This window comes from Squalius cephalus (assembly GCF_949319135.1).
Source record: "Squalius cephalus genome assembly, chromosome: 19".
Taxonomy (NCBI): Eukaryota; Metazoa; Chordata; class Actinopteri; order Cypriniformes; family Leuciscidae; genus Squalius; species Squalius cephalus.
Window position 1 is genome coordinate 30,866,287 of NC_137140.1, and position 27,006 is coordinate 30,893,292.

Sequence of the window (27,006 nt, forward strand, 5' to 3'; positions counted from 1 at the left end):
CGTGAAATCAAAATTGAACCCATTTACTTTCTTAATGCACGCTCCTGGCCTTATTGTGCATGATTCATCGAGACATCATTCCAAATGAAAAAAATATTTTTTTGTAATGTTGCATCAAAACGTAATAACTTTATCTGCCTCCAAAACAACTTTTATTTTCAGCTATCATAAATCCTTCTAAATTTTCAACCCTATCTTTACAACCTCCTGGCTCCATTCTGGTAGCCTGGTTGACACCAGACCCTTATCAGTTGTAACTGAAAGTGGGTCTGGGGAAGGTTCATTCACAGCCCATTTCCAAAGGGGTGTCACCAACGGACGTCGCTCAAATGCCTCTGGGCGCAGTTGGATAGGCCTAAAACCAATCAGAGCGATCGTCATTGTGTAAAGCCCGCCTCAACGTTTGTGATTGGTGCCTCGATTTGGAAAAATTGGAAATGGGCTTGAATGGGCTCTTGGCCAGACGGACTTGCAGAGCAAATCTCAAATTTGCCGAAAGTTCGTCAGGGTTTTCCCAGGCTACAATTCTGGTACTTAGTAGCCAATTTTTAATACTATTTTTTTTTTTTTAAACACACTCATATACATAAACTGAATCAGAATGTAGCCTAAAACATTCTTGAGTAGACAAAAATAGATAGGTTAAAATATGTGAATTTAATTGTACCTATGTTTAAAAGTAAAAAAACTTTATACTTTTGTTAGCTTTAGAAATTGATGGCGAGAGAGAGAGAAAGTAGAGAATGTTCTTATTAAATTAACTTTGATGCACAAACTTTGCAAAACAGTCATTTAAATTCCCTCTGTGTCGAAAAGATATAAGTCAAGATATAATTATTTTTTTATTAAGAAATTAATAAGAAAGTACCATAATTGCATTGGAAAGGTATGCAATAACACCCATATGTATTTAGTACTCAATATTACTTGAGCAAAAGTACAGAATCCCTCAAATAACACTATAGTATTTACATACACCAAATATATAAGTACCATAAAATGTACAATTACTCAAGCATTTTTTATTTTTATTTTTTTGTTGGGGGGGGGGGGGGTAATTTACAGGGCAATACATGAATATATATATTTAATTACACATATACACCCCTGTAAATTCAGTTTCACTCAGTTTGCGGATGCAAAACGGCTGCAAAAGGCATTTCAGATTGACTATAGAGCAGAGGGAGCTTCCCAGAAAGTTAAGCTGGATCACGCTCACCTCATATCTGAGGATTTCAATCCCAGATGAGCACAAACGAATCATCAGGAGACCCAAGCGGATCAAGGGTTTATACTGTGTTTACAAAGGCACAACCGAATGGGCTTTTTCTGTGTGTGTGTGTCCATCCCGCGGCAAGCTTTGGCGAGAAAGGAGCAGGAAACTGTATGTGCATGGAACACAGAAGAGGATCCGTGCCCTTAACAAAGAGTCTGATAAAAGAAAGATTATCTCTGTCTAAAGGAGATGTACACCACATTGTCTAGGGAATTTTGAGATAGGTATTTACAGACCCAATCCAAAAATGGCAGCTGGGCGGGATGCACCAGATCTTTTGAAACCTTCCCATTCTCTCAGTTTTACCTGCACTGACATCATCTTTCACTCATCTTCAGCCTTTCTCAACACAATCTGTTCATCAGCTGCTATCAAACAGCCTTTTCAATAAACCATTTAGCTTCTCCTTTGCTGCCTCTGCTTTACTCGTGTGCTCTTTTTGTGAAAGAAAAAAAAAAGAACACTTAAAAAGAACAAAATCACTTCATTTTTGCCTAGTTTTTGTTAAATAAACAATCATCTTTAAGACCTGCTAATGACTAGATGATTTAAAAAAAAAATATTAGCCTATGTCTTATTACGTAAAACCATATAATTCAAAAGGTTGCCCTTTCTTTGTCATGCAACAACAGTTAAAGTCCCTGTAAAGGCAATTCTAAAAAAAAATTCTAAACACATTATAAATGTTAGAAATGTGTTGCTAAAACACATTACAAAGACTGTGAACTGTGAAGTACTGAATTGTGGAGTTAGACGGTTAAACAGTTTTTCACCATTGCTGTGTTCAGGATTTTTTGGCCGGGGCTAAAACGGTGGCTCGATGACGCACTGGAGCCTCTGAGCTTCTGGCCCCGCCCCTACTGTTGATGACGCACTGGAGCCACTGACGCTGGCCCCTCCCCTAACAATATAACTAGAGCACATTCACATCAGTTTGCCGCTCAATCGCGAGTTACTGTCAGTACTATTAGTTACTACAACCTACAGTTTGCTAGCTAGCTATGCCTTCGTCACGGAAATGCGTATTACCTGGATGCGATCACTTACAAAACAGATCGGTGTCCTTATTTAAATTTCCGAACAATGATCATATCAACAAGAGGTGGATTAATTTTGTGAAGAGCCACCTTGATAAAAGAGCTGAGGATCACCACCAACACCCGCCTCTGTAGTGATAATTTTACACAGGATAGTTTTATAAACTTTTGTCAGAGACAACATTCACTGATAATCCGCTGTTACTGGTGAATGGGGCCGAACCGACTATCTCCCGCCTCGGCCTTCATCCTCCCATCGCGCCGACAACTGGTGCCATCATCGGCAGTGCGTTCCCACAAGTTTCCCTAGAGTAGGCGTGGTTTCAGCGCAGCCAGCGGACACGCCCCCAGCGTTTGAGAGCAGAGACCACTGCTCATTTTTTCAAGATTTTGATAGCTTATTGTATTTACTTGGTGGCTTTTTTTATCATTCAAATTTGGCTGGGGGGCTAATAACACATTTTTCTTAGGTGTGACAAACTCAGAACACATACTTAATTTTGACTTTAATAGTGGCCGAATATGTTTTATCACAAGAGAAAACAAACCTTAAAATAGCAATAAAAATAGTCAGTTCAACTTGGAAGTCTTCTAAAGACATGCTACAGCCTTGTATGATGAACAGGCTGAAATTGAGGTTGTCAGCATATAAATTTGCTGCCCAAAATCCATTAGAAAAACTTCAGAAAAATACTTTCCTCAGAAAGGTCTCTCATTTACTATAATGCATTTTGTAGAAAGACCATCAATTCCACAGCTTGTTTACGTGAGCTCTTTCTGGCTAACAGGTTGACACTTACTCACTTCCATCGTGTTATTGACACCCACGTCCACCTCTTCTCTCCCCATCACCTTCTCAGATTAATTCCCAGAAATGACTGCAATCTTATCTGTCTGAGACAACTTATCATTAGCTTTCATATCTTTTCAACATAACTTATGAAGACATGGATATGAACATGGGAGTCAAGAGGGCTATTTACCAATTTAGTATGCAAAAAAAAAAAAAAAAAAAAAATTATAATACATTTTTACAGATAAGCATGGATGGATGTACACAGCTTGATACAACTTTAAAATCAATATGAAATCCCAAATTGAGTCTATGCACTTTTCTTAATTACTTTTTCTTACACACTTAAGGTCTTGTTTTGCATAAATTAATCAGTGCACATAATAAAAAAATAATAAAAAGAAATAAAAAAAAGATCATGAAGATTAACTTTATCAAATTGCAATAATGTTACTTTCCTAGGCCAGAAACTGTGCCTTCCTTAAGTTTAAGTAACTTAATGCTGGTTAACATTGATTTTTATTTATTGATTTATTTGTATTTTTTATTGATTTACTCTGAAACAACTTTCACTCACAACTTGCTAGAAAATATTTACAAAGAAATGGCAAGTAATATTGAATGAAACATATAAATCACTCAAAAGTATAAAATAACAATGAATTCAACAACTGGAAAAGGTTAAGATGATGTTCTGGGTGAACTTGACCTTCAGCCTCCATGACACGGTCTAAAAACCTCATCCAAAATTGAGTGTCTGTACTGTTTCAGACTCAATCTAGTATGAAACACTTTTCACAATCCAATCTATTCCCACTGGATAAAATCTAGTGCTGCTCTACTTTTTTTTCCTCTTTGAATATTTATTTCAGAAATGTCACATTAGAGAAGTAAAATGGGTTAGGAATGTTGTTTCATGTTGACTTTGAAATGAAAGAGAACAAGCTTCATATGCACAATTTACAATGATATTCAAGATACCCCATCCCTTCAATTTAAAATTGTTCATACGTTAAATGGTTAAACCGACCCTTTAAATGTCTAACGCACACATAAATACACAGTAGCTGGAGCGAGAACACTGAGCTCCATAATGCAATCACAGGCTGCTCTCTCCAGTAATCAGCGTCAAATGACCAGACAGAATCTCTCCAGTGACCTGTACACTAATCAAGGTTACCATGTACATAGACCCAGCAAGACACACTGCAATTATCCATTCACTCTCTTCACCAAGCATGTCTAAAGCATTAACAGAGGTTTTGAGTGCCATTGCCATGGATCACTTAACTGGGCTTATTTATGGTTAAGCACACGATGCACTATCTATGGATGTGTGGACTACAGTGTTGCATGTCATATATATATATGTATATATATATATATATATATATATATATATATATATATATATATATATATATATATATATATATATATACACATGAATTTGATCTCAAACAGATTTTTTAAAACAAGTTATTACTCCACCATCTGCATGACATCATTAAATATCGTGGGTTTCGGGAAACACTTGTGACTAGCTTGTTGATTTCTTCAGCGATGCATCGTACTGGTAGTGTTGGTTAAACAGCGAGTTACGTCGTTGGACGGAAAAAGCACCCCTGGATTGCAAGAAAGTTGAACACTCCTACTGTACATAAGTAATAAAAACAAAAAAAATGTGATCATTTTTGCTTGCTAGTATGGTTGAATTGGATCAACCATGGTAAATAAAGGGAAATTAAATACATATTTGTATTATTTAACACATTCAATTAGTGCAGGTTTGCATAATATTCATTTGTTTGTTTTCATTTTGTATTCACTTTCACTGCTGATAAATGATTGCTTTTTGCCTCTGAGTCCAAATGAATATAATTACATGGATTTGGGAGAGATAATTCCAGAATGCTTACTTTGGTACCCAAAATGCAACAGCACACTTGAGCACTAAAGAAATACTTGACCTTGCTGGGATCAGAAGTGCTTCTTCTGCACCAAATGTGTTCCAAGCCAGATTGAGCCTCTTCTGAATTCCCCATCTAGGGTTGACCTTGCAACTAGTAGCAGATAATAATGGATTTTGTGCTGGAGAGCTTATCTTAAACAGGCCAATCTTTACCTGTGTTCGTCTCACAACATAGCTTGGTTAAAAGAGAGGTCATCTTTACTGTGTGCATTTAATGAGACTCAAGCATGATTGGAAATGTGCACCTGATAAGACTGTTTGCAGACCCATATGGCCCTATCTTACACCCGGTGCAATGCAGCGCCAGGAGCGGCACAAGTGTTTTTTGCTAGTTTCAGCCTGACGCAGTTATCATTTTCACGTCCTGCACCACGTTGTTTAAATAGCAAATGCAATTGCGCCCATTTGTGCGCCCATGGGTGTGCTGGTCTGAAAACGAGGTGTGTTCAGGCGCATTGTTGGCGCGTTGCTATTTTGAGGCAACTGAAATAGACTGCGCCATTGACCAACAAAAACCTGGTCTAAAGTCAATGGTGCACTATTATTTTTTTGTTATTTAAAGGGCACATTAGTAATGTGCACCTATAGGTGGGTGCAAAACGCGCATACACTCTGCTTATTACAAACACAGGGACGCGCAGCAGCACATACTGTAAACTAGCCAAATATTAAAAATCAAAGGATTTTATTTATCTATTTATATATTTATTTATTCCACGCATTTACATTTGAAGAACCATGATCCAAACTGGCCATGAAATGCATACAGGAACCCGAGCAGCTCAATAACCCAACACCTCAAAAACAATCACGCTGCAGTAATCTCACCCCTCCCAAAGCTCACGCCGTTTAGCTCACAAAAACCTGATGCCAAACTAATTCTGCAGATGTGAAGTCATTTGTACGGATAACTCTGCCCCAAATTATGCATGTGAAACCCAATGCAGCAGCCCATCCTGTATGCCACAGATGACGAATGCGCTGGCACAGATAGGTTAAAGGAATAGTGGAATAATGATGTCATTTATCTGCACTGCCAATATAATACACGCATTCTTCTAATCCAACTTTTATAATAATGAGATTTCTGCTTGAATTGCACTGCACACGTAGTTCAAAAACCTCTAATGTTCCTAGCAGTATCTCTCGCTCCTTGCATTGAGGCCAGATGAATTCAGAGTGAGCCGATATTACTGACTTGAAAGTTGAAATTGCTTTTTAACACTTTTCCTTCAACTTATTCATATAGCTTATTAATTTTTTGAACTATGATCCCCATTACAGGCCTAATTCAGCTATAGCCGAGGAAAAAAGATGTTCATCTGTCATGTATAGAAGCATTAAAGCTAGACAATCTTGCATCAGTTAATTAATTGAAAGATGGTATTACTTTTTATACATTGCATATGATTAAAATGCCAAAAAATCACAATCATCAGTTTAACAATTATATATGAATATAACAATATATAACACTATACAAATATAAACATATAACAATAAATGTGCAATATTATTAAAATTTAAATGAACTGTTTTCTATTTGAATATATTTTAAAATGTAATTTATTCCTGTGATGGCAAAGCTGAATTTGAATGGGCTGCTGCTTTTGCATAGTTTGTGCTTGCTGTTTAACAATCATTTGAAACTTATCAAACTGGCTGATCCAATAGTCGGATGAAAATATTTATCTTGAACTCTGTCACGGAAACTATGTATAATTAGTAATTAAACAATGTATTAATCAATTAAAAGGGAATTTATACCTGTATGATATTACGCTGTACCCACATTGGACCAACGGTTTGGGAAATGGATGGATGGATGATTAAGCTGTGAGCGCCATCTTCTGGTCAGATGCGGGATTTTATTCGGTGCGCAACTCTCACAGTGCATTATGGGTATTCTCTAGACGTTGAGCATACATTGTTTGCTTGTATGCTTGGTCGTACACTTGTTATTGTGGTGCGTTATGGGACTATATGAGTGCACTCGATAAGATCTACTATGGTTTCGGACACCACTAATGGCTGTTCCCTCAAATAGTGCCCTATTTAAGGGTATAGGGGGTGATTTCGGACACAGCCTTTCTTCTTCTGTGTCATATTTTTCCTGCAAACCAGAATGGCAGCACAGCTGAAAGGTTTGTTTGAGCTGCGCCCTCTAGGAGGGAATTTGCATTTCCTTCAGCCTGAGGCTTATTCATTTCACTTGTGGCGTGAAGGGGCCTTTACTTTTGCCAAACATAGAACTTTTTTTGTTATAAAAAAAAAAAAAAATTAAGCAAACCCAGCCCAGGTGAGAAAATAATGCAAAAGTAATGAACGCATGACTTTCCAGAAAAAGTAATTAACTCAATTAGTTACTTTTTTGGGGAGTAACGCAATATTGCAGCACATTACTTTTAACTTTCCCCAACACTGTGTATGATAATATTCTGAAAACAGAACAGAACAGACCAAAAAAAAAAAAAGAGTTAATAATATAAGAGTTTGTCCTCTTATCACAGAACACCCAGAAGTTTGAAAAGCTACTGTCAGATATCATTTGTCCTTTGAGCCTGATGGACTTTGATTGTTTGTTTATACGCAGCTTTTCCACTTTTCTTTTGTTCCAGTTGTTATGTGAGTGTGTTGCTGCAGTTTTGATGTGGAAGTACAATGTAGTATTCCTTAATTGCTTGCGATTAGATCAGCTGTTTATCCACCTGAGACTCTCTCCATCTGCTGAGGCTGGTGTGTTTGTTTCACACACACACACACACACACACACACACACACACACACACACACACACACACACACACACACACACACACGCACACACACACGCACGTCAGTATTCCAACCTATGAAAAAAAAAAAGAAGAAGCTTACGCAAAAATGTGCTTTCTCTCTCACACAATCAAACAGCGAACTGCATGACAAACTACAGAAGTGTGAGACAGATTTCACAGTTTACAGTGAGTCTGCACCCCAGAGCACCAGAAATGAAAACAAACACAGGCACTCTTCCGTTCTCTTACTTTTATCAACACTACAGACTTGACATATGTAAAACGCACATTCTGATCTCAACACGCCCATTTATGAACATTCCTAAGCCAATACAGCCATTCCCAAAGTGCCTGATGATATTTACAGTACCGTATAATTATATATATATATATATATATATATATATATATATATATATATATAATGAAAACCATCTCAGTATAGTTTAGAGTTCAATTCTCACTATTAACTAGTTACTTAGCATGCATATATTGGCTGTTTGTTAGTACTTATAAAGCACATATTAATGCCTTATTCTGCATGACCATATTTTGCATCCTTTAATCATACCCAATACCTAAACTTAACAATCCCTTAATAACTATTAATAAAGCAGTAATTATGAGTTTACTGAAGTAAAAGTAATAGTTAATAGTGAGACTTGGACCCTAAATTAAAGTGTGACTGATATCTTTTGCTTACCAAAGCTGCATTCTTTGATCCAAAAATACAGAAAGAAATATTCTAAATGTATTCCGTTTTAATATATTTTAAAATGTAATTTATTCCTGTGATCATTTTTTCAGCATCATTACTCCAATCTTCAGTGTCACATGATCCTTCAGAAATCAATCTATGCTGATTTGCTGCTCAAGAAACATTTGCCATTTAACATTCATAATTATATATATATTTAAAACATTGTTAATTATTCAGCAACACTGTGGCTGCTGGAAATTCAGTGTTGCTATCACAGGAATAAATGCCAGGAATTTAAAATATATTAAATAAACAAGTTATTTCCAATTTTAATAATACTACACTTTTCTTACAGCATTTTTATAAAATAAATGCAACCTTGGTAAGCAAAAGCGACTTAATTAAAAAACATTGACAAATTACACACACACGCACGCAAAAAAAAAAAAAAAAAAAATCAACATATGATGTTAGATTTTGGTCACACATAATGGACCTTTAACCACACACACAATCATATATGTTTCCTCTAGCACAGATGTCTGCTTTTTCACATCCATAAACACACACACACACACACAGTAAAGGATTCATGCTCGTCTCCTCAGACTCCTTGCAGTCGTAACACGCCGGGGAATGTATTTATTTAAGTGAATTGGCTGAGTGTTTAGGCCCCGGTCTGACTGTTATTAGCATGCATGTGAGTGTGCTGGAACGCTGGTCCTCAAGGGGTTTCAGTATCCCGGTGTGTAAGAAATATCCAGTCATCGAGCTGACGCTTCCTTTGCAAACCAAACATGCATTTAATTACTGGTCAGACACCATGCAATGAACCGTATGTTCATGCCCACGCTTGAACACAGAAACACGCATAATGTGGGGAGCTGAGCTTATCAACCACACATATTATTATGAAAAGCACACTAACAGATCAATGAGATCTGGTCAGGGCTTTGAAAACATTATAAATATCCTGCAAACACAGCTTATCTTTATCCTCTCTGCAAAATTACAGCTTTTATAATTACTAGTTTTGTAACTGCTAAAAAGGCTGCTGAAGATTTGATCCTTCGCTTAGGGGCTCTGAATGATAATAGACCCTTTATTTATTCCTCTAGTATATTAGAACCCTATTGAATCCGCAGGCGGTAGAACAGTCCTCTAATTGTCCCTGGTTTGAGAGAAGGCATGTATTCGACTGTTGCTCTCTCAGCACCTGTTAACTGTGACAGTATGAAATCCAGTGCCTATCTTTACTGTAGACATTCAGAAAACAGCATAATGGAGGTCTAAGCCTTACTGTATGACAAAGAAATCCCAAAGATGTTATGCAGATGTGTGACTGCAAGCCACAAATTTGCAATGTAACTTGCCATTTGATGAAATAAAAAAAGCAAGCTTCAATATTCAGCATTATCTCAGACTAGAACTTTTTTTTTTATTTTTTTTTAATAAAACATAATATAAGTGCACATCATATGCAAGGAGTTATTTATTTAAGCAATAAGGTATTCATATCACAGTGAAGAGAATACTTACTATCCAAAACTAAAAAGTAATTGTATTACACTTTTATTTGGCCATGCTATGTGAGTAAATTCAAGTGAAAACCTTTTAGTAGCTTTTATTATCCTAAATTAGTTTACAAAAAGAAAAGAAAAAAATAACAAATTCTAAGAAAATAAATCTCCACTTTATGCCTAAGCATACCAAAGAGATTCTTAAAATAACTGTAAAAGTATTCAAAAGGGAAAAATTCTTAAAAATCATTCTCAAAAATGTGTGTGTGCGTGCGTGCGTGAACACACATCTAACAGGTAACAGACATCTTAGTATGCACTGAACCTCTGCTTTCTATTTCTCCCCTGCTGCGTTTTCTGATTTGGCAAGAATTTGCATGTAAATTCATATTTCCCACTTTTATCACTTTTTTGTGCTTGTCAGTTTGTGCTGAACGACTTTACAACTTCTCATGACAGTGAAAAATAATAGCAAGTGTTTCTTCTGAGAGCCTAATGAGTGTCTGGGAAGACCGGTTAGCCTGATTTGTGTTTTATTTTTTCTGAACTTATTATCAGAGAGAGACACAGAGAGAGAGAGACACAGAGAGAGAGACACAGAGAGAGAGTGAGAGAGAGAGAGAGAGAGAGAGAGAGAGAGAGAGAGAGAGAGAGAGAGAGAGAGAGAGAGAGAGAGAGAGAGAGAGAGAGAGAGAGAGAGAGAGAGAGAGAGAATATGTTCTCAATAATTCTGCGTGAATATTCGTGAGGTTTCTTCCAAGATGTCTCGAGGACCCAGCCTGCACATGAATCCTTTTTGTGTAATTGATTGCTGTTGTTATGCTAATTCTATTTTTAATTAGTATCACCTAACTTTCCCACTTCAAGTTATCACTGGAGTGATTGTTGAATTTTAGCTCTTTTGAAAATCTCCCTTTTCTTTTTTCTTCCTCTATTCTCTTTCCTCTCATTCACTTCTGAATGTGCTGACATGTGACAATGAGGCGTTCTGATAATTAAGCTCTCTGTCTGATTTACGGTGCGCTCTAGATATTATGCAGATTGGGAAAAACAAAAGCTTTTTAAAGTTTCAACAACTTCTGCACAATCTTTGATTGATGCTCCCTCAGATGAGAGACTTGCATATGATTAATGACACTGTGGAGCATTGATATAATATCATTTTTGAACAACTTCGCTTTGACTGCATTCAAATGCAGTTCACTTTAGATACGACCAAGGTTGAGCACTGTTCAGAGTTGAATTAAAAGTACCATAATTCAAATCAGAATTTATGAGATTACAAATAATTCAAATCTGAATTAAAGTAATATACAGTAGCTACAGTAAAAAAAAAAAAAAAAAAAAAAAATGTGTCTAAATAAATAAATGACATTGGGAACACAACTGTCCCACATTAGGAAGCTGCAGATTGTCTCAGATGACTTGTAATAAGAGAACTAATATGTCTATAATTTCTCTTATGAATGGGTTATCTTAATTTTCTCTATTGATTTGATTAGGACTCATCCTGGGGTTTTTAAAATGGTATTGGGTGTGGATTTAATGTTTTGGTTACACATCGCAATATGTCACAGAAGTCTGAAGTGCAAAAAAATGTCCCACATTAGGGCAATTCACCCTATATAAAATTATTATAATAAATGATATAAATTGTATAATTATAATCATCAAATAATGAATAAATATTATTTGCAATTATAAAAAGTCATAATCTTGTCATTCTAAATGACATTCAAATTCAAAATCAAAAATGTCTGTGTTATGTGGAAAAAAAGGAGCCCATTCATAAAACTTGCATTTAGCCCAAACATTGTGGACATTGGAACTGAAAAATGTTATCATAAAAGCTGACTTTTTCCTCCATCATTCAACTTTAGAGACACATTTCCTCCAAGACTGGCACAGCAACCCAGACAATATGAGTAGTGTGTTCTAACATAAAGCTTGAGGGTAGGAAAAAAATAAAAATAAATAAAAACTACATAAAAAAAAGAGGATTTAAGCAAAGTGAAAAACTGACAGAGAGACTGTGCAGATAGAATTAGGTCAGGTTCATCTACCTGCAGGCTAACAGAGCAAATCACATCCTCAGAGTTCAAATCAAAGGAAATATTTTAATCATGCTGAAATGTGAAGTCAATGATGAAACAGCAAAGTTTTCTGTCAGGAACAATTACATTATAAACTTCCAGACCCGTATGCAAAGTTTATATATAGCACACAGGCTATCCTTGTATGTGTAATCTCTCTCTTTTTTTCACTTAATCTTCTGTTGCAGATAACATTTAGTAAATTTAGCATGCTTCAGTCAACTGTCTGTGCTTTCTTCCACTAACTGAAAAACATAAACTGTTCTATATTGGAAAACATAAGGCAATGCTCCTCCCCTTAACTTCTTAATTAACCATATTATGCAACATAATCAATATGTGACCCTGGACCACAAAACCAGTCACCAAGTCACACGGGTATATTGTATGGGTCAAAATTATCGATTTTTCTTTTATGCCAAAAATCATTAGGATATTAAGTAAAGATCACGATCCGTGAAGGTATTTTGTAAATTTCCTACCTTAAATATATCAAAAATGTATTTTTGTGAGTGGATGCAGCACTATCGCCAACAGAAATGGACAACTTTAAAGGCGATTTTCTCAATATTTCGATTTTTTTGCACCCTCAGATTCCAGATTTTCAATAGTTGTATCTCGGCCAAATATTGTCCAATCCTAACAAACCATAGATCAATGGAAATGTATTTATTTATTTATTTATTTATAAAAAAAATGACCCATAAGACTGGTTTTGTGGTCCAGGGTCACATATAGTCAAATATACCACTATGGTCATTAAAACTACTCTTTGTATTCCAGAGAGCAATATTATACTGTACATCTTTGCCACTGTTTGACACATTTTTGCCACTCTTTCTGTCTCCCTTAGTTACACACTGACTTGGATAAAGGGGATAGTGGAGTGAAATACACTCTCTCAGGCGATGGGGCTGGAACCATCTTCACCATCGACCAGACCACCGGGGACATACACGCTTTACGCAGTCTGGATCGGGAGGAGAAGCCTTACTACACGCTACGAGCGCAAGCGGTGGACATCGACACCAACCGTCCACTGGAACCAGAGTCAGAGTTTGTCATCAAGGTGCAGGACATCAACGACAATGAGCCAAAGTTCCTGGAAGGCCCCTACACGGCTAGTGTACCTGAGATGTCACCTGTGGGTAAGAAGCTCGTTAAAATGGTTTCTTCTGCTGAAACATGGCTGGTGTTGGGTGCTAGGAGTTAGTAAAGCCCTGATTTTCCCTTTATTTATTTATTTACTACACAAGGTTCAATTCATCAATTAGTGAACTAACAATGAGCAATATTTTTACAGCATTTATTATTCTAGGATAATGTTAATTTATAAAGAAAAAATATCACATTTTATAATTATTAAATAAATTAATACATTAATTAAGATGATTTATGTTCATAAATATTAATATAATTAATGTTTGTCCATGCTACATTAATGTGAACTAATGTTTGTAAAAAAAATTACAAAATTGGCATATTTAAAGCTACACTGTGTAGGATTTTCTCCCATCTAGCGGTGAAATTGTTTATGACTACCAACTGAATATTACTTTATAGCCCCTCCCACTCCAAGGGCGTTTTAACTCCTAAGGTGGCCGTATTATTTCAAATCTGCCGGCAGTCGCGAGTAATCTCCCCCTCGCATTCGTCACGGTGCCATTGAGTGTAAAAATGCGAAAGGCGAAGCTTGAATTTCCAGGTATGTCCCTCTTTGGCACATGTATTTTCAAGATGGAGGCACAAATTATCTGCCACCATTTGAGCGACTCGCTCGTATGTATTCTAAATGGCAGATTCTACGCTTACGAGAATACTTGATTAGTTGGTAGAAGTAATTACACATTAATGAGCACATATCATTTTGAAAGAACAAAGTGTTTTTTGCTAAGAATCAACTTAAAAAATTACACAGTGTAGCTTTACGTTTATTCTTCTGCATAGGGAACAATGCAAACAAATGTTGGAGCAAAAAATAATAAATAAATAAATGAAATCAATCAATCAATGAGGCATACGATTAAAATTATGATAGTCACAGTGTTGGGAAATTGGCATATTGAAGCTTACACCATGTCTTAACCAAAAGTGATGCAATAAGATTCCAGTGACAAGCAATTTGTTTGTCTGCTACACCATAGTCCACATGGTAATTGTCAAAATCAATAAAAAACCACAGCCAATCAGAACAGTGTACGGGCGGAGTCTATCTGCAAGCACACAGCACTCACAACGAAATGGATAAGTAGCCTACATAAATGAATAAATATTACACCATTTTAACATTATTAAAAATACATACTGAGTAACTGAAACAATCTTTGTCATATATTGCACTTGTTTGTTCACACTAAATTCACAGTTTGAACATACTTGTTTCCTTTATTTTTAAGATCTGAGGTGAATTACAAATGTTCATTTTCAGTAAAGCAACATGATATTTAAACTCACATTAAATTATTTTAAAATTAAATACAACCCACAATCAGTAACTGAGATTATCATTGTCATAATTTGTATGTTGTTCCGTTCGCAGAAATAGAAACATAGAAAAATAGAAAAATGCTGGAGTAAACCAAAACAGCTAAATTGAAATGAAATTAAATGAAATATGCAATTTTAATCAGTGGATGTCAAATAAATGATGCCTAAAGGTTATAAGGAATGAATGTAATGTTATGTAATGTAATGTAACATATGTAATCCAAACAATGATGCTTAAAGACTACACGGATGATTGTCACAGTCTTAGAGCGAGGGATGCTAGAGGTCATATATTACTCTTGTTATGAGTTTGCCAAATATTCATTGGTGTGGCAGAGGGGATCTAATCCAGACATTACTGTGTGCCGTCAGATAATGAGAAGTGCATGGGCTCCAAATCCTCACCAAACTGGATTACACAGCCCTAGTAGGATTTCTCATCTCACAGAGACCTTGATTGTATTACTGATTATTTCACCAAGGCATCTGCTCTGGGTGATGATGGCAGCAGGACCTTATTTTGTTACTGTCTCTGCTTCTCTAAAAAGGCTCGTCTCTTAAGCCGGCCAGAAGTTGTATTGATTTCCACACAGCCTAATCCAATCGCCGTAACTACTAGCAGATCAATGTAGCGCTATCCTCTTGCATTCATGGAACACATTGTAGAGCTTGTTAAAGTCATAATGGCCTCCATTATTTGGACAAATATTCTTAATCATGATGTCAAATATGATTGCAGACGATGCATCAATCCCTGAGGCCACGCTGGGGAGCTATGTAATATGACGCTACGTTCCCTGCAAACATGATGGTCGATGAAATGCTGGTTCCTTTGAGTTATATAACATTTAACTGGGTACTTCACTGATTTATAGTCTAAAGAAGAGACGAAAATTGTTTGTTAACCAGTTTAGATGGAAACATCAAGGACCCACCATTGTTGTTTGCACTCACTGCATGCTGTTGAAACATTTAATCTCAAAACTATTTGTAATTAGACTTCAACGATATTTGATCACAGATTTATTGCAGAAATGATACAGAGTATACAAACACACAAAATAAAAATCGTTAATGACATGTATAATATAATAACGCAGCACATGTCTGCATTCACCTATGCTCTGGTATATTTATCATGACAAGGATTTACTGAACAACATCCATTATAAATTTTAGTTTAAAAACATGTGCACATATAAAGTAATATTGATGGATTCTCGCTTGTTTAGAATGATCATGTCTGATTTATACTAAATGTCAAACAGTTTAGTAATGCTTTATTTCGATAGTCCACTTTAGACATTCTACTAATTGTAGGTTACTTTGACTATGTCAATTCATTAGAATATTATTAAACTGTCTGCTTAATATTTGCTAACACTTAGTAGAATGTCTAAAGTGGACTGTGGAAAAAAAGTGTTACCAATTTGGGACACAAACACAGAAAAAAATAAATAATAATTATAATAATTTAAGAAAATAGGCAAAACAGAGGCTGTCAACAGCCAACAATTTCACAGCTATTTTGACATGATGCCGATAAATTCAAAGTTGCAGTTTCAAGCAGTCTTATATTTATACAAATAAAATGTGTTTATGACAAATGCTAAGCCTGCATTATAGGCTACCTCAAATCATTACAATTACTAATATGTTATGCCTCTAACAATTCACAATTCAGCTCCAACGACTTCCAAACAAAGAGTCTGAAAATCTTATTGTCATTTGTTTCACTTTATTCCAAATGAATTCCATTCAGAGTTATTTGTATAGCATTTTTAATGAATGGCAATTATGACAAAGTTGCTTTACAAACTTCAGGAATTGCCTGCAATAGTACAGCGCAGTAAACAGAAGCAGTAATTCTCTGGGACTCATAATCATTTGTAGTCATTGGCCCTGAGAGAGATCAGTCTTAAAAACGGCCCTGAACGAAAGCATTCACTGACTATTTTAGGAAAAGCAAGATTTGGTGGAACTGTTCATAAATCTGTAACAAGTCCTATAAAAACATTGTGAGATTATCTTAAAATATTACAATTATGCTTTTGTCTTGATACCTATATTTTTGTATAATTTACACATGAAGAAATCATGTGATATCATGTCATTCTTGATGAATGTAAGGATAAAACAACTGGAAATACAGAGTGCATAGGCAGTTTAATTGCATCTTATGACAGCTGATACTGTAAAACTGAAAATTACAGGAGATAAATCACTTGTTACAACATACCGGACATAATAACCCTGATTTAAATCGCCTTTTATCTGTCAAGCACAAAGCAAACAGTTTTGTTTCGAATTTGTTTTGAGCTTGTGAGTTTAAAGAGATTTTCATCATGGAAAGCCAAATATATATTCAGATAAACAAAAGAAATAAGCAAAGCTTTGCATGGCAAGAGGGAAAAAAAACACCAAGAGTTTGGTGTCGAGCTTAATAAACTACATGCCCTATCCAACACCAAAGCCCTTTTCATGTTGCTTCCCCTGAGGATGACAGATCAGGGTAATTCACTTTGAGATTGCCTTTTCCTTGATCTGAATGGCAACAGAATGAAATGAAACCCTCCCCTTCCCAGCTGAATCAAAGCTACTCATGATCTCAGATAGCAAAATGTGAATAGACCGGTTTATAAGTGCACCATAGTCCAACACTGAAGCTATAGGCCTATTTTGCAGACGTCTGTGTGATTTATATTGTGGCTGCTGCCATCACAAAAGCAAAACTGAGTCTTGCTGTTACGCACAAACAAGAGAGGAGGATTCCTGCAATTCTGCCTTGTCAATCTGTCCATATTTCTTAACTTTAGATGTATTTAATCAGGTTACAGGATTTTGCTCTGACAGAATGTTACTCTAATTTGGAAGTCTCTTAAATAAGGGGAACTGTAGGTTTGTAATGCCTTTCACCTCTTTATGTGGAGGCCAGAACAATCTGAAAGCATGTCGATGTGTGCTGAGAGAACTTAAAAAAAAAAAAAAACGTAAAAAAAACCCCCACATTAAAGGTAATTGCATCAGCTGGTTGAAAAGGACTTCCACTGGGAAATGGCCTTGATTTAAAATCTGTACAATTACTTCTTGGTTTCTTTTGTTTCTTTCTTTTCTCTCTCTTCCAAGGCCTTCAAGTTTCATTCCTCATCTCAAACAGTACAGTGTGATAATTCATTCAACGTTGTGGTTTGAGTGTTTTCATAAAAGATGCTGTAAAATCACAATTGACCGAAATATCCCTGTAGATATATACACTAACTACTGTATATATGTCCTATATATAAGCAATATATCACAAGCAGGAGGATGATATGGATATAATCAGGAAACTATTTTAGAAGAACACACAATTGCTGCTAAATTGCAAGATGGTCAGAGTGCAGAATTCTGCTGCATTTCAGTAAAACACGGTGATTCAGCGGACCGAGACCATCAGTTCATTTCACAATACAGATGGTTTGTCATTTATTGGGCAATTTAAAAGTGCTGCCCTTTGTAATGTAAAAACTGCTATTGCAGAATCAAAATACAGTGGAAAATCATTACACAAGAATCCATTTGGTTTTATGTCAGCCCATCAGAACAAACGCATATAATGACGTGCCTATAAAGGCCTGTTTTCGAGTCACGGTCAAACCCAATCCAATCTACCAAGGGCCGATCCATACAGTTATAACCTCGAACAAAGCACATCTTTCAAATCTATTCATGCAGTTTAACACAAATTAATATCCTCTGTCTGTTTGCAGGTACGTACGTGATGAAGGTGACGGCAACAGATGCAGACGACCCCACATACGGCAACAGTGCCCGGGTGGTGTACAGCATACTGCACGGCCAGCCGTACTTCTCCGTCGACCCCAAAACTGGTAAAGCACTCCTGAATGTTTGAGAGAAAACATACAGAAAAATGTTTGCTACATTAAAAATGAAATTATTATTATAAGAAACAAGTTCCGCTGCTTTGTTTGAGTAATAACAACAGGCTAGGCTCATTAATTTCACAGTTCACAGGTTTCAACATAATTACATTCATTGACCCTATTAGACAAATAAGCTCGACAGTTTGATTTGATAATGTGGCCAGCCAAGAAAATGGATTTGTAACTCAAAATAAACTGCAATTCATTTTGAATAGCCAAACAGAAAGGGACATACTGTCAGCTAAGCAGGCCTGAAAAGATATATGGTTATACAATAAGGTGCTACTTTTCAGACCCCAATACCCTCCAAGTAGACAATAAAGTCAGCTTGGTGAGAGCAAATGGATTTTTCTGTTGTTTATATGGTTAGATTAGAAGAACTGTAGCATCATCAAATGATGCAACAAATAAACTGCCTTTTATTTTCTGCCAGTGAATATTTTGTTATGCAATATTCAGGAGCGTTTACTACAATGAATGTAAATCTACTAATGGGTGTCCTCTGCATTCAGTGAGCTGTAATGTCCAATATGTAAAAGCACGAAGCCCAAACCTGCAAGGAAAACTTGATACACAGAGCGTGTGCGAGAATTTCACACTTGTATGTATGTCAGTATGTTTACGGCCCTGTTGTACAAGTATGAAGCATAGCAAACAGGAATACATGAATAAAAATATAATATCCTGATATCAGCAAACCCGCTGGGCTCAAAGGGTGAAAAAATCAAATGATTAGTAAAGGAAGAAAAATCTGGTTTTGTCCCATGCAGCCCATAATAAAACCGACAGTAAACAAAAGCTGTGAGACGAGGGCGGGGGTAAAAGTCAGGGGGTAAAATTCATAACGGAATCAACAGAGTCGTGAGAGAAAACAGACTCAGGAAACACACACCTTAAAAGAATAGTTCAACCAAAAATGAAGGTTTGCTACCATTTAATCACCCCCATGTAGTTCCAATCCTGTGTTATTTTATTTTGGAATAGGAAAGATCTCAGGCAGAGTTTCTGCTTTCAGTGCAAGAAAAATGCATGATGATGCAGTAAATTATTTGTTAGGTGAACTACTCCTTTAATTACTGACACAAACTTCAAAAAGAGATCTGTCCATGCAAAACTAAAGTCAAAAAACAGATCCTCATGTAACAGGCCTAGAGAATCCCATGTGATACTCCTTTTACATTTCATTTGAAACTGGTTTTATGAAGGTCTGTGCCCTTTTTAACTGCTCACTGCCATATCTAATTCATCCTATGAAGTGCTCTCTTGATCTGGGAAAGCTTCTTGTGACGTTGGGAAATGCATTAGTTGTGCTTTATGGAAGAAAAGCGAGGAAAGGTGTTGCTACATTGGCTTTGTCGGCTTGTTAAGACTGTTAAGTATCAGAAGCTTTAGGACTGACCTCAATCTTTTAGCCAGAGAAAAACACTTGAAGGAAAAGGTGTATATCACTGGTTTCGGGAAGGTTTTAACAGTTTGATGCCCAAGGAGAACATTTTTAATTTCTATGGTACTTTAGAAACCATCTATGTGCTGGAACTTTAAAGAACCTGAAGGGGGATAATATAATATCAAAAAATATATATTTCAAAGAGCCACATAGTCATATATTTTTTTCCAGTGTTTGATGTACTATGTAGACATACTCTAATGCTTCCACCGAAAGCATTTATGGACATGCAAAAATGGTTATTTCAGAAGTCATCATTTGTCAAAACCATAAATACATTAACATATGGATGCACACATTTACACAAACACCTATTCAATGTTCAGCAACTTGCAAAATGAATGACAATATGAACTTATATGAACTTTCCATGCAAAGAAGTCAATCAAAACAAAAGTCATACAGAAGTCTTAAAGCTACATAAAACAATCTGTTTAATAGCTTCAGATTTATGCTTTTAAATCCTCCCAAAATTGGCCACATTTTATTTCATATTAAGTGCCTCAACGTAAACTTTTTCACTTCAAAATTTGTATTTTTGTGTTTATTAACATTATATCACTTCACATGTGTTGAGCCCTGAATATGCCCTTAGTTCTAAAAGTCAGTACAGCAAAATCAGCCTTTAATACAGAATTAGTTATTTTTAATATTGAATGTTTAGTTATGGCATCAGAGGCTAACAGGGTCATGCTAATTAGCAAAACCTCGACCCATTGTTTGGATTCCATTCCACTGAGTAGACACCACGTCCTATGGATTAAAACATGTTGGTACATTTTACAGCCATGATAAATGTGTCAAAAATGTTGAAAACATCAGCCAGGACATATCTATCAGGATGTGTACCTAAGCAGGACTAATGTATAATCCCCAAACACTAAATTGAACCCTATAACAAAACAAATGTAATGTGGGTAAGTCATGCTGGGAGGTTAATCGATTTTCAGAACACCAATAATAGCATAGAAATGGCACACTGCACCTTTAAGTTCAATTTGCTTTGGTTTCCGCAATGCTCCAGACTTCCATCCCGCTCTCAATCTCAATTGTGTCTGTTATTTGAGATTACCACTCACATCCCTTTCTCAGCAGGCCTCATTCTCAGGTCTAAACCCTATTCTTCTCCTCACCTTTCCCTTTATCATCCTTCTCTCTGGTCTCTTCTTTCCATTAACACTGTCTTTCGATCTGTGCGCAGGTGTGATCAGGACAGCTCTCCCCAACATGGACCGGGAGGTGAAGGAGTTGTATCAGGTTCTCATCCAGGCCAAAGACATGGGTGGGCAGTTAGGGGGTCTGGCAGGGACCACCACCATCAACATCACCCTAAGTGACGTCAACGACAACCCACCTAGGTTCTCCAAAAGTAAGACAATGAATAATTGATAAACTACCAACTCATGTAAACTCAAATCAGTCAAAGGTTTGGACACACCTGCTCATTCTTTTATTTTCAACATTTTAGATCAGAGGTGTCCAATCCTGCTCCTGTTAGGCCACTGTCCTGCAAAGTTTAACTCCAACCCCAGTTAAACACACCTGAACCAGCTGATCAAGGCTGATCTCACTAGGCACATTAAAGAACTTCTGAGCAGGTGTGTTAAGGCAAGTTGGAGCTAAATGCTGCCGGACAGTGGCCCTTCAGGACATACTTTGGACACCCCTGTTTTAGATTAATAATAAAGCCTTGCCTTTTAATGGTCTTAACCATTTTAATCACAAATTACTGGTCAGTAAATTAGCAAGAAATGCACCAATACTGTAGATAAAGTAACTTAGCACGGAATAGCCTTCAACTTGCAAACAGCTTTTTACAGGAGGAGGAGTCAGTGTTGTTCCACTCAATGTTAATGTCTTCAAACAGTTCATGAGTAATTGAAAATGTCTCCCAGTTTGTTTGAGCTTAATGTGAGACCAAATATTCACTATAGGGTTCAGATCTGGACACTGACCAGGCCTAAACATGATGGATTTGTTCTCAAGTCACTTCTTGGTTGTCTTTGCGATTTGTGCAGGAGCGTTGTCTTTACCAATAACATCTGATCATTCCTCTTTAGATAACAACTTTTCAATTGTGGGAAGCAAGCCATTCTGCAATATTCTGCTGAACTCCAAAGCATTACATGACTTTTCACGGTGAAGTATTTCACCAATAGCAGCAGCTAAAAAGGCTCTGCACACAATGACACTCTTCATCCACGCTTCACTGTGGTAGAGATGCATTTATTATTATATTTCTCAGCAGAGTTTCAAAGACATCTCTCAGGAGCATCACCATGCAACTCCTGTTTCATTGTGATTCATCACTCCACACTTAAATTCCCATTCTGCCAAAAACTTCATTCTGTCTTTTTTTCTGAGACAATGGCTTTTTAAGTAGTGCATTTGCTTACATTTAGCTAATTTCCTGACCAATAATGTGTGGTAAAGACATTTTAAAGTCCCCCTGTAGTCAATCATTGTATCCCTTAAAACTCACCAGAATGACACATTTAAAAAAAAAAAAATCCTTGAAAAAAAAAAAAAAAATGTCATGCCCTAAAATAGCTTTAATGTAACTCTACACCCTTGCCTCATTTAGTATACGTGGTTCTATGAATATGCAAATTAGCCCCGCCTCCACTCACTCACACCAGCTCAGAGATCCACTTGTTGACGATCACACGATGATGTGATTGGTTACTAGGTAGTTTGTGATGTCAGAAACACCAGCGATTTCAATCCAAGTTTTTGAGACTGTCTTTGTTTCACTGCAGTTTTAAGGAGAAAATACTCAGCAATGGTTCTGACTTATGAATTCCACATAGACATATAAACAACATTAAAAACTTTATTTTCACCACAGGCGGACTTTAAAGCTGATTATTCCGCTTATTCTGCTAACCCTACCCCTACAGTCTCAGGGCTCCAAACTGCGACTAAAATGGTCGCATTTGCGACCAAAAATATTTATTTGCGAGTGAAATTTCTGCCAAGGTCGCCATTGGCGACAATACAAATTTACTCCCTTTGATTGTAAAATTTGCATCCTACGTGCATGTTTTATAACCAGTAGCCTATCGTAGGGGTGTGCGATATGACGATTTTTAATCATGGACGATTAAAATGTCTCCACGATCTGCTTTTGAAGAAATATCGTAGAATCGTGCATTCTAGTTGCTGTTCTGGCTCCTCTGTCCCAACATACTGAACAACGCGACGTATATTCACATGAAATGTTAACGCAGCGGAACGGGACACTGCAGTTCACAAAAGTTATTAATTTGCATGTGCTTTAATGCCTTGTCGGTTAAACATTTAATTCGCGTGCTGATGCGCTGTTCTAACGTGCGTTTCTCAGCGCGTACATGTGAAGCTCACATGCACTAAAAGCCTGTCTACCAGCGCCTGGATACTGGACTAAGTTATCTTTCGAGTCTTATTGTGCTAATACTGTTAAATACACACAAGGTTTACATAAACAAAGTCGGTTATGTCTAAAGTGAAAGCAAACTTGAGAAAATTGAGAGAAAATCTGCTTGTCAAATGCGTGTACATTAGACGTGTCGCGCTCAGCTCTTAAAGAGACAGTAGCAATAGTAAACACGCTGCCGCTTGTCCTTAAAGGGATAGTTCACCCAAAAATAAAAATTATCTAATTATTTACGCACTCTAATGTTGTTCCAAAACTGTATTAATTTCCTTCTAATATTTTCTAATATTAATAATTTGAAGAATGTGGGTAACCAAACAGTAGCTGGTCCCCATTGACTTCCAAAGGAGAAAAATATACTATGGAAGTCACTGGGGACATCAACTGTTTGGTTACCCACATTCGTCCAAATAACTTTTATTTTCAACAGAAGAAAAAAAAATTATTCAAGTTTAAAACAACTTGAGAGAGTAAATTATGACAATTTGAATTTTTAGAACTATCCCTTTAATGTTAATGAAACAACAAAATGCAAAGAGAAAATTACTCACTGCTCTTGACTGATAACTTTAATAGTAGCTTTGATAAGTATCAATTTATAATTTATACAGTGAAGTCTATGTTTTGTTTTATTTTCATATTTGTTAATTTAATTACTTTCTTCAATGCTACTGTTAAATACACCTACTGTAGCTGAAAACAAAACACTCTTTATTTCATTTGTATATTAAGTTGTGTATGTGTAATGTTTATCTTTGATCTGAATATTTAATAACAAAGAAAATAATGACTAAATTTTTTATCTTCGCCCCTTTCTGCCATTCTTTTTTATTTTATATTTTGTTACCTAAGGCTTTGTTTTTAAAATATGGACATTAGTTTGGCTGTAATGCTCAGTCACAAAATAGTAAAACCAACATAAAAAAGAATCGTGATAAAATCGTGAATTGTGATTTTCCTGAAAAAAATCGTGATATGATATTTTTGCCATATCGCCCACCCCTAGCCTATCGCTTCATTTGTTTTGTTAACGTCATGAAATGAGATGCTTTGCGTGAACGTTTCACTGAGTGAAAGCGCCAAAATATGAACTTATGAAATAGTTCATAAGTCGGAAGTGACATTCAGTTACCAAATAAGCTCCAGTTCCCAGAACATTCACAAGATGAAAATGCTGAAACTGTAAGAAGAGGAGAGACATGCACACAACAGGGTGACTAAAAGTAAGTGCATTGTTATGTGGCTCTTAAAAAAAATATTTGGCGCCTGTTTTTTTCCCCTATAGGAGCCATTGGCTCCTTAATTGATTTTTTTGTTTGGAGCCCTGAGTCTACTAATACTCTAATGAGAGTTAGTTGACAAGTAGGTGCAACGTTACTTATAGTCAACAGAATGTCTAAAGTGAACCATCAAAATAAAGTGTAACCAGAAATTGTATTGGTTCAACAGTCATTTGTTTAATAGTCACTTTATAATTCCCATACTTCCATTTGTTTCATTATTTTATTATTATTGTTTGATTATTATTCAGATTTTTCCCATTACAAATGTAAGTATGGAAATTATTTAGTGACTAAAAATGTTAAACAAATAAAAATCTGTATTATTTAACCTTGCTAAACCTTGCTACCTTTTTTAACATTATGAAAAGAGTTCAGAAGTTTGCCATCTGCTCTTTTTAAAATATAAAATTTTAGTAGGCACAATTTATTCTGTCCACAAAACAAATTTAAAACATTTATGCATATAGATCATAAGGTTTTTAAGATAACGAGAACCATAAACTCAGGCAAGTGTGTCTAAAACTTTCACTGGTAATGTAAATTTGCAGCATTTTCTTTTTAAATGCACATAGGAAAGCTTAAAAACTGAATTCATTCATAGAGAAAATGTATGCCAGCATTTCTTGAAAAATAAATAAATAATCTTGAATCTATAAATATTGTTTGGATAAACCAGTAAATGCAGCATATTTAACAGCATCCCCTGAGAAGTAGTAAAAAAAAAAAAAAAAAACTGCACACAAATAGCATTGGTTCTTGAGTGTATCAACATGCTAGATTTGAATATGTAAATTAATGAGATTTTTAGAGAAACCAAAGTTTCCTAAGTGCAAGCAATCATAAAAATGAGAAAGCAGTATTCATAGCTTCTACCTAACAGCCTCATATTTCATGCATTTTTATACTTGTAGAACTTCCATTGTTTATTTTTCCACTGAAATAAGCCCAAGCCTTTAAACAGGTGAATGTGAACAGGCTCCATTTGCGCTCAGAAATCGTGAAATAGAAATCATGTTGAGTTTCAGTGATGAGCACTGGTTTTCTCGCTGTGTAAATATTGGTAATACCCTGGGAGAGAAGTAGATTTCCATCTGCATGTCTCAGAGGATGGCACTATGATGACTGCTGCATTCTGGGCCGTGTCTCTCTCTCTCTCTCTCTCTCTCTCTCTCTCTCTCTCTCTCTCTCTCTCTCTCTCTCTCTCTCTCTCTCTCTATGTTTGTTTTTTGGTGCATTGTACTAACGCATCTAATGACTTCTTAATTAGCTGAGGTGTTTTTTTTTGCTGTGGCATGGCCACTCAACACATTCGTTTTTACTAATCAGCATGATCTGTTTGTGCTTACCGTGCATGTGTCTTCACTAGCATTGGGGTAACTAACTCAAAGTAGCCGTTCTACTAACTTAACTACAGTTTTAGTAGTGTGACATTAGTTCAGTCAGTCACAGTGCAGCTTAGCCAAAAACAAACATTTTTCTAACAAAAAGCAGTGTAGTGTGAAACCAACACCACATCCCTACTTTTTATGTCACATTTACATCCAAGTGCATTGAGGCACCAAGCGCTCTTTCCAACAATACTGTTCTCTCTAGGATTGCCAACTTGCGAAATTTGGCAGTATGGGACAGTTGTTATGTAAATAAAATCAGAAATCAGAAATCATTGACCATTAAATCAGAATCAGTGCCATTTATTTGCTTAATACACAATCCTGGTCACTTTAAAATTAAAATTAAGTCAACATTTACTCACCCTGGTGTTGTTGTAATGCAGTATTCCCTTCTTTCTTTTTCTGACCACAAAAGGAGATTTTTTTTAAGAAAAATGTCCCGCTCGCGCTCGTCCATAGAATGGCAGTGAATAGCGACCAGCATCAAGCTTTAAAAATAAAGATGCAAAAGTAGTCTATCATAGAATGTTCCCATACAACATGTGCAGGGTGCGAACTACAGGGAGCTAGGGGGAGCTCGGCTTCCCTTAATAAGACACGGGCTCCCCTGAAAACTGTGAAATTTGATGTAAATTCAATTTAAACCTAATTCACTTCAATAAAGATAACTATACATGCTATTCTTGTCATGAGCATCAAGGTGTGGTGGCGCTGCGGTGCAAATTCCACTCATGTTTACATTTAAATTTATGCATTTGGCAGACACTTTTATCCAAAGCGACTTGCATTGCATTTCAAGGTACACATTTTACATTCTTATCAGCTCTCAGTTCTTGCTTTCCCTGGGAATCGAACCCATGACCTCAGCATTGCAAGCACCAACACTCTACTG

General features: G+C 36.2%; 1 protein-coding gene across 1 annotated transcript in view; it reads left to right on the top strand.

Moving 5' to 3' along the window:
* Nucleotides 1-27,006, top strand: part of cdh12b (cadherin 12b) — a 148,440-nt gene that overhangs the window by 70,051 nt on the left and 51,383 nt on the right. The window contains exons 3-5 of the mRNA XM_079851466.1: nt 13,022-13,316; nt 18,405-18,524; nt 21,227-21,394. Coding sequence (XP_079707592.1) covers nt 13,022-13,316; nt 18,405-18,524; nt 21,227-21,394 — 583 coding nt within the window. The remainder of the gene's footprint in view (nt 1-13,021; nt 13,317-18,404; nt 18,525-21,226; nt 21,395-27,006) is intronic.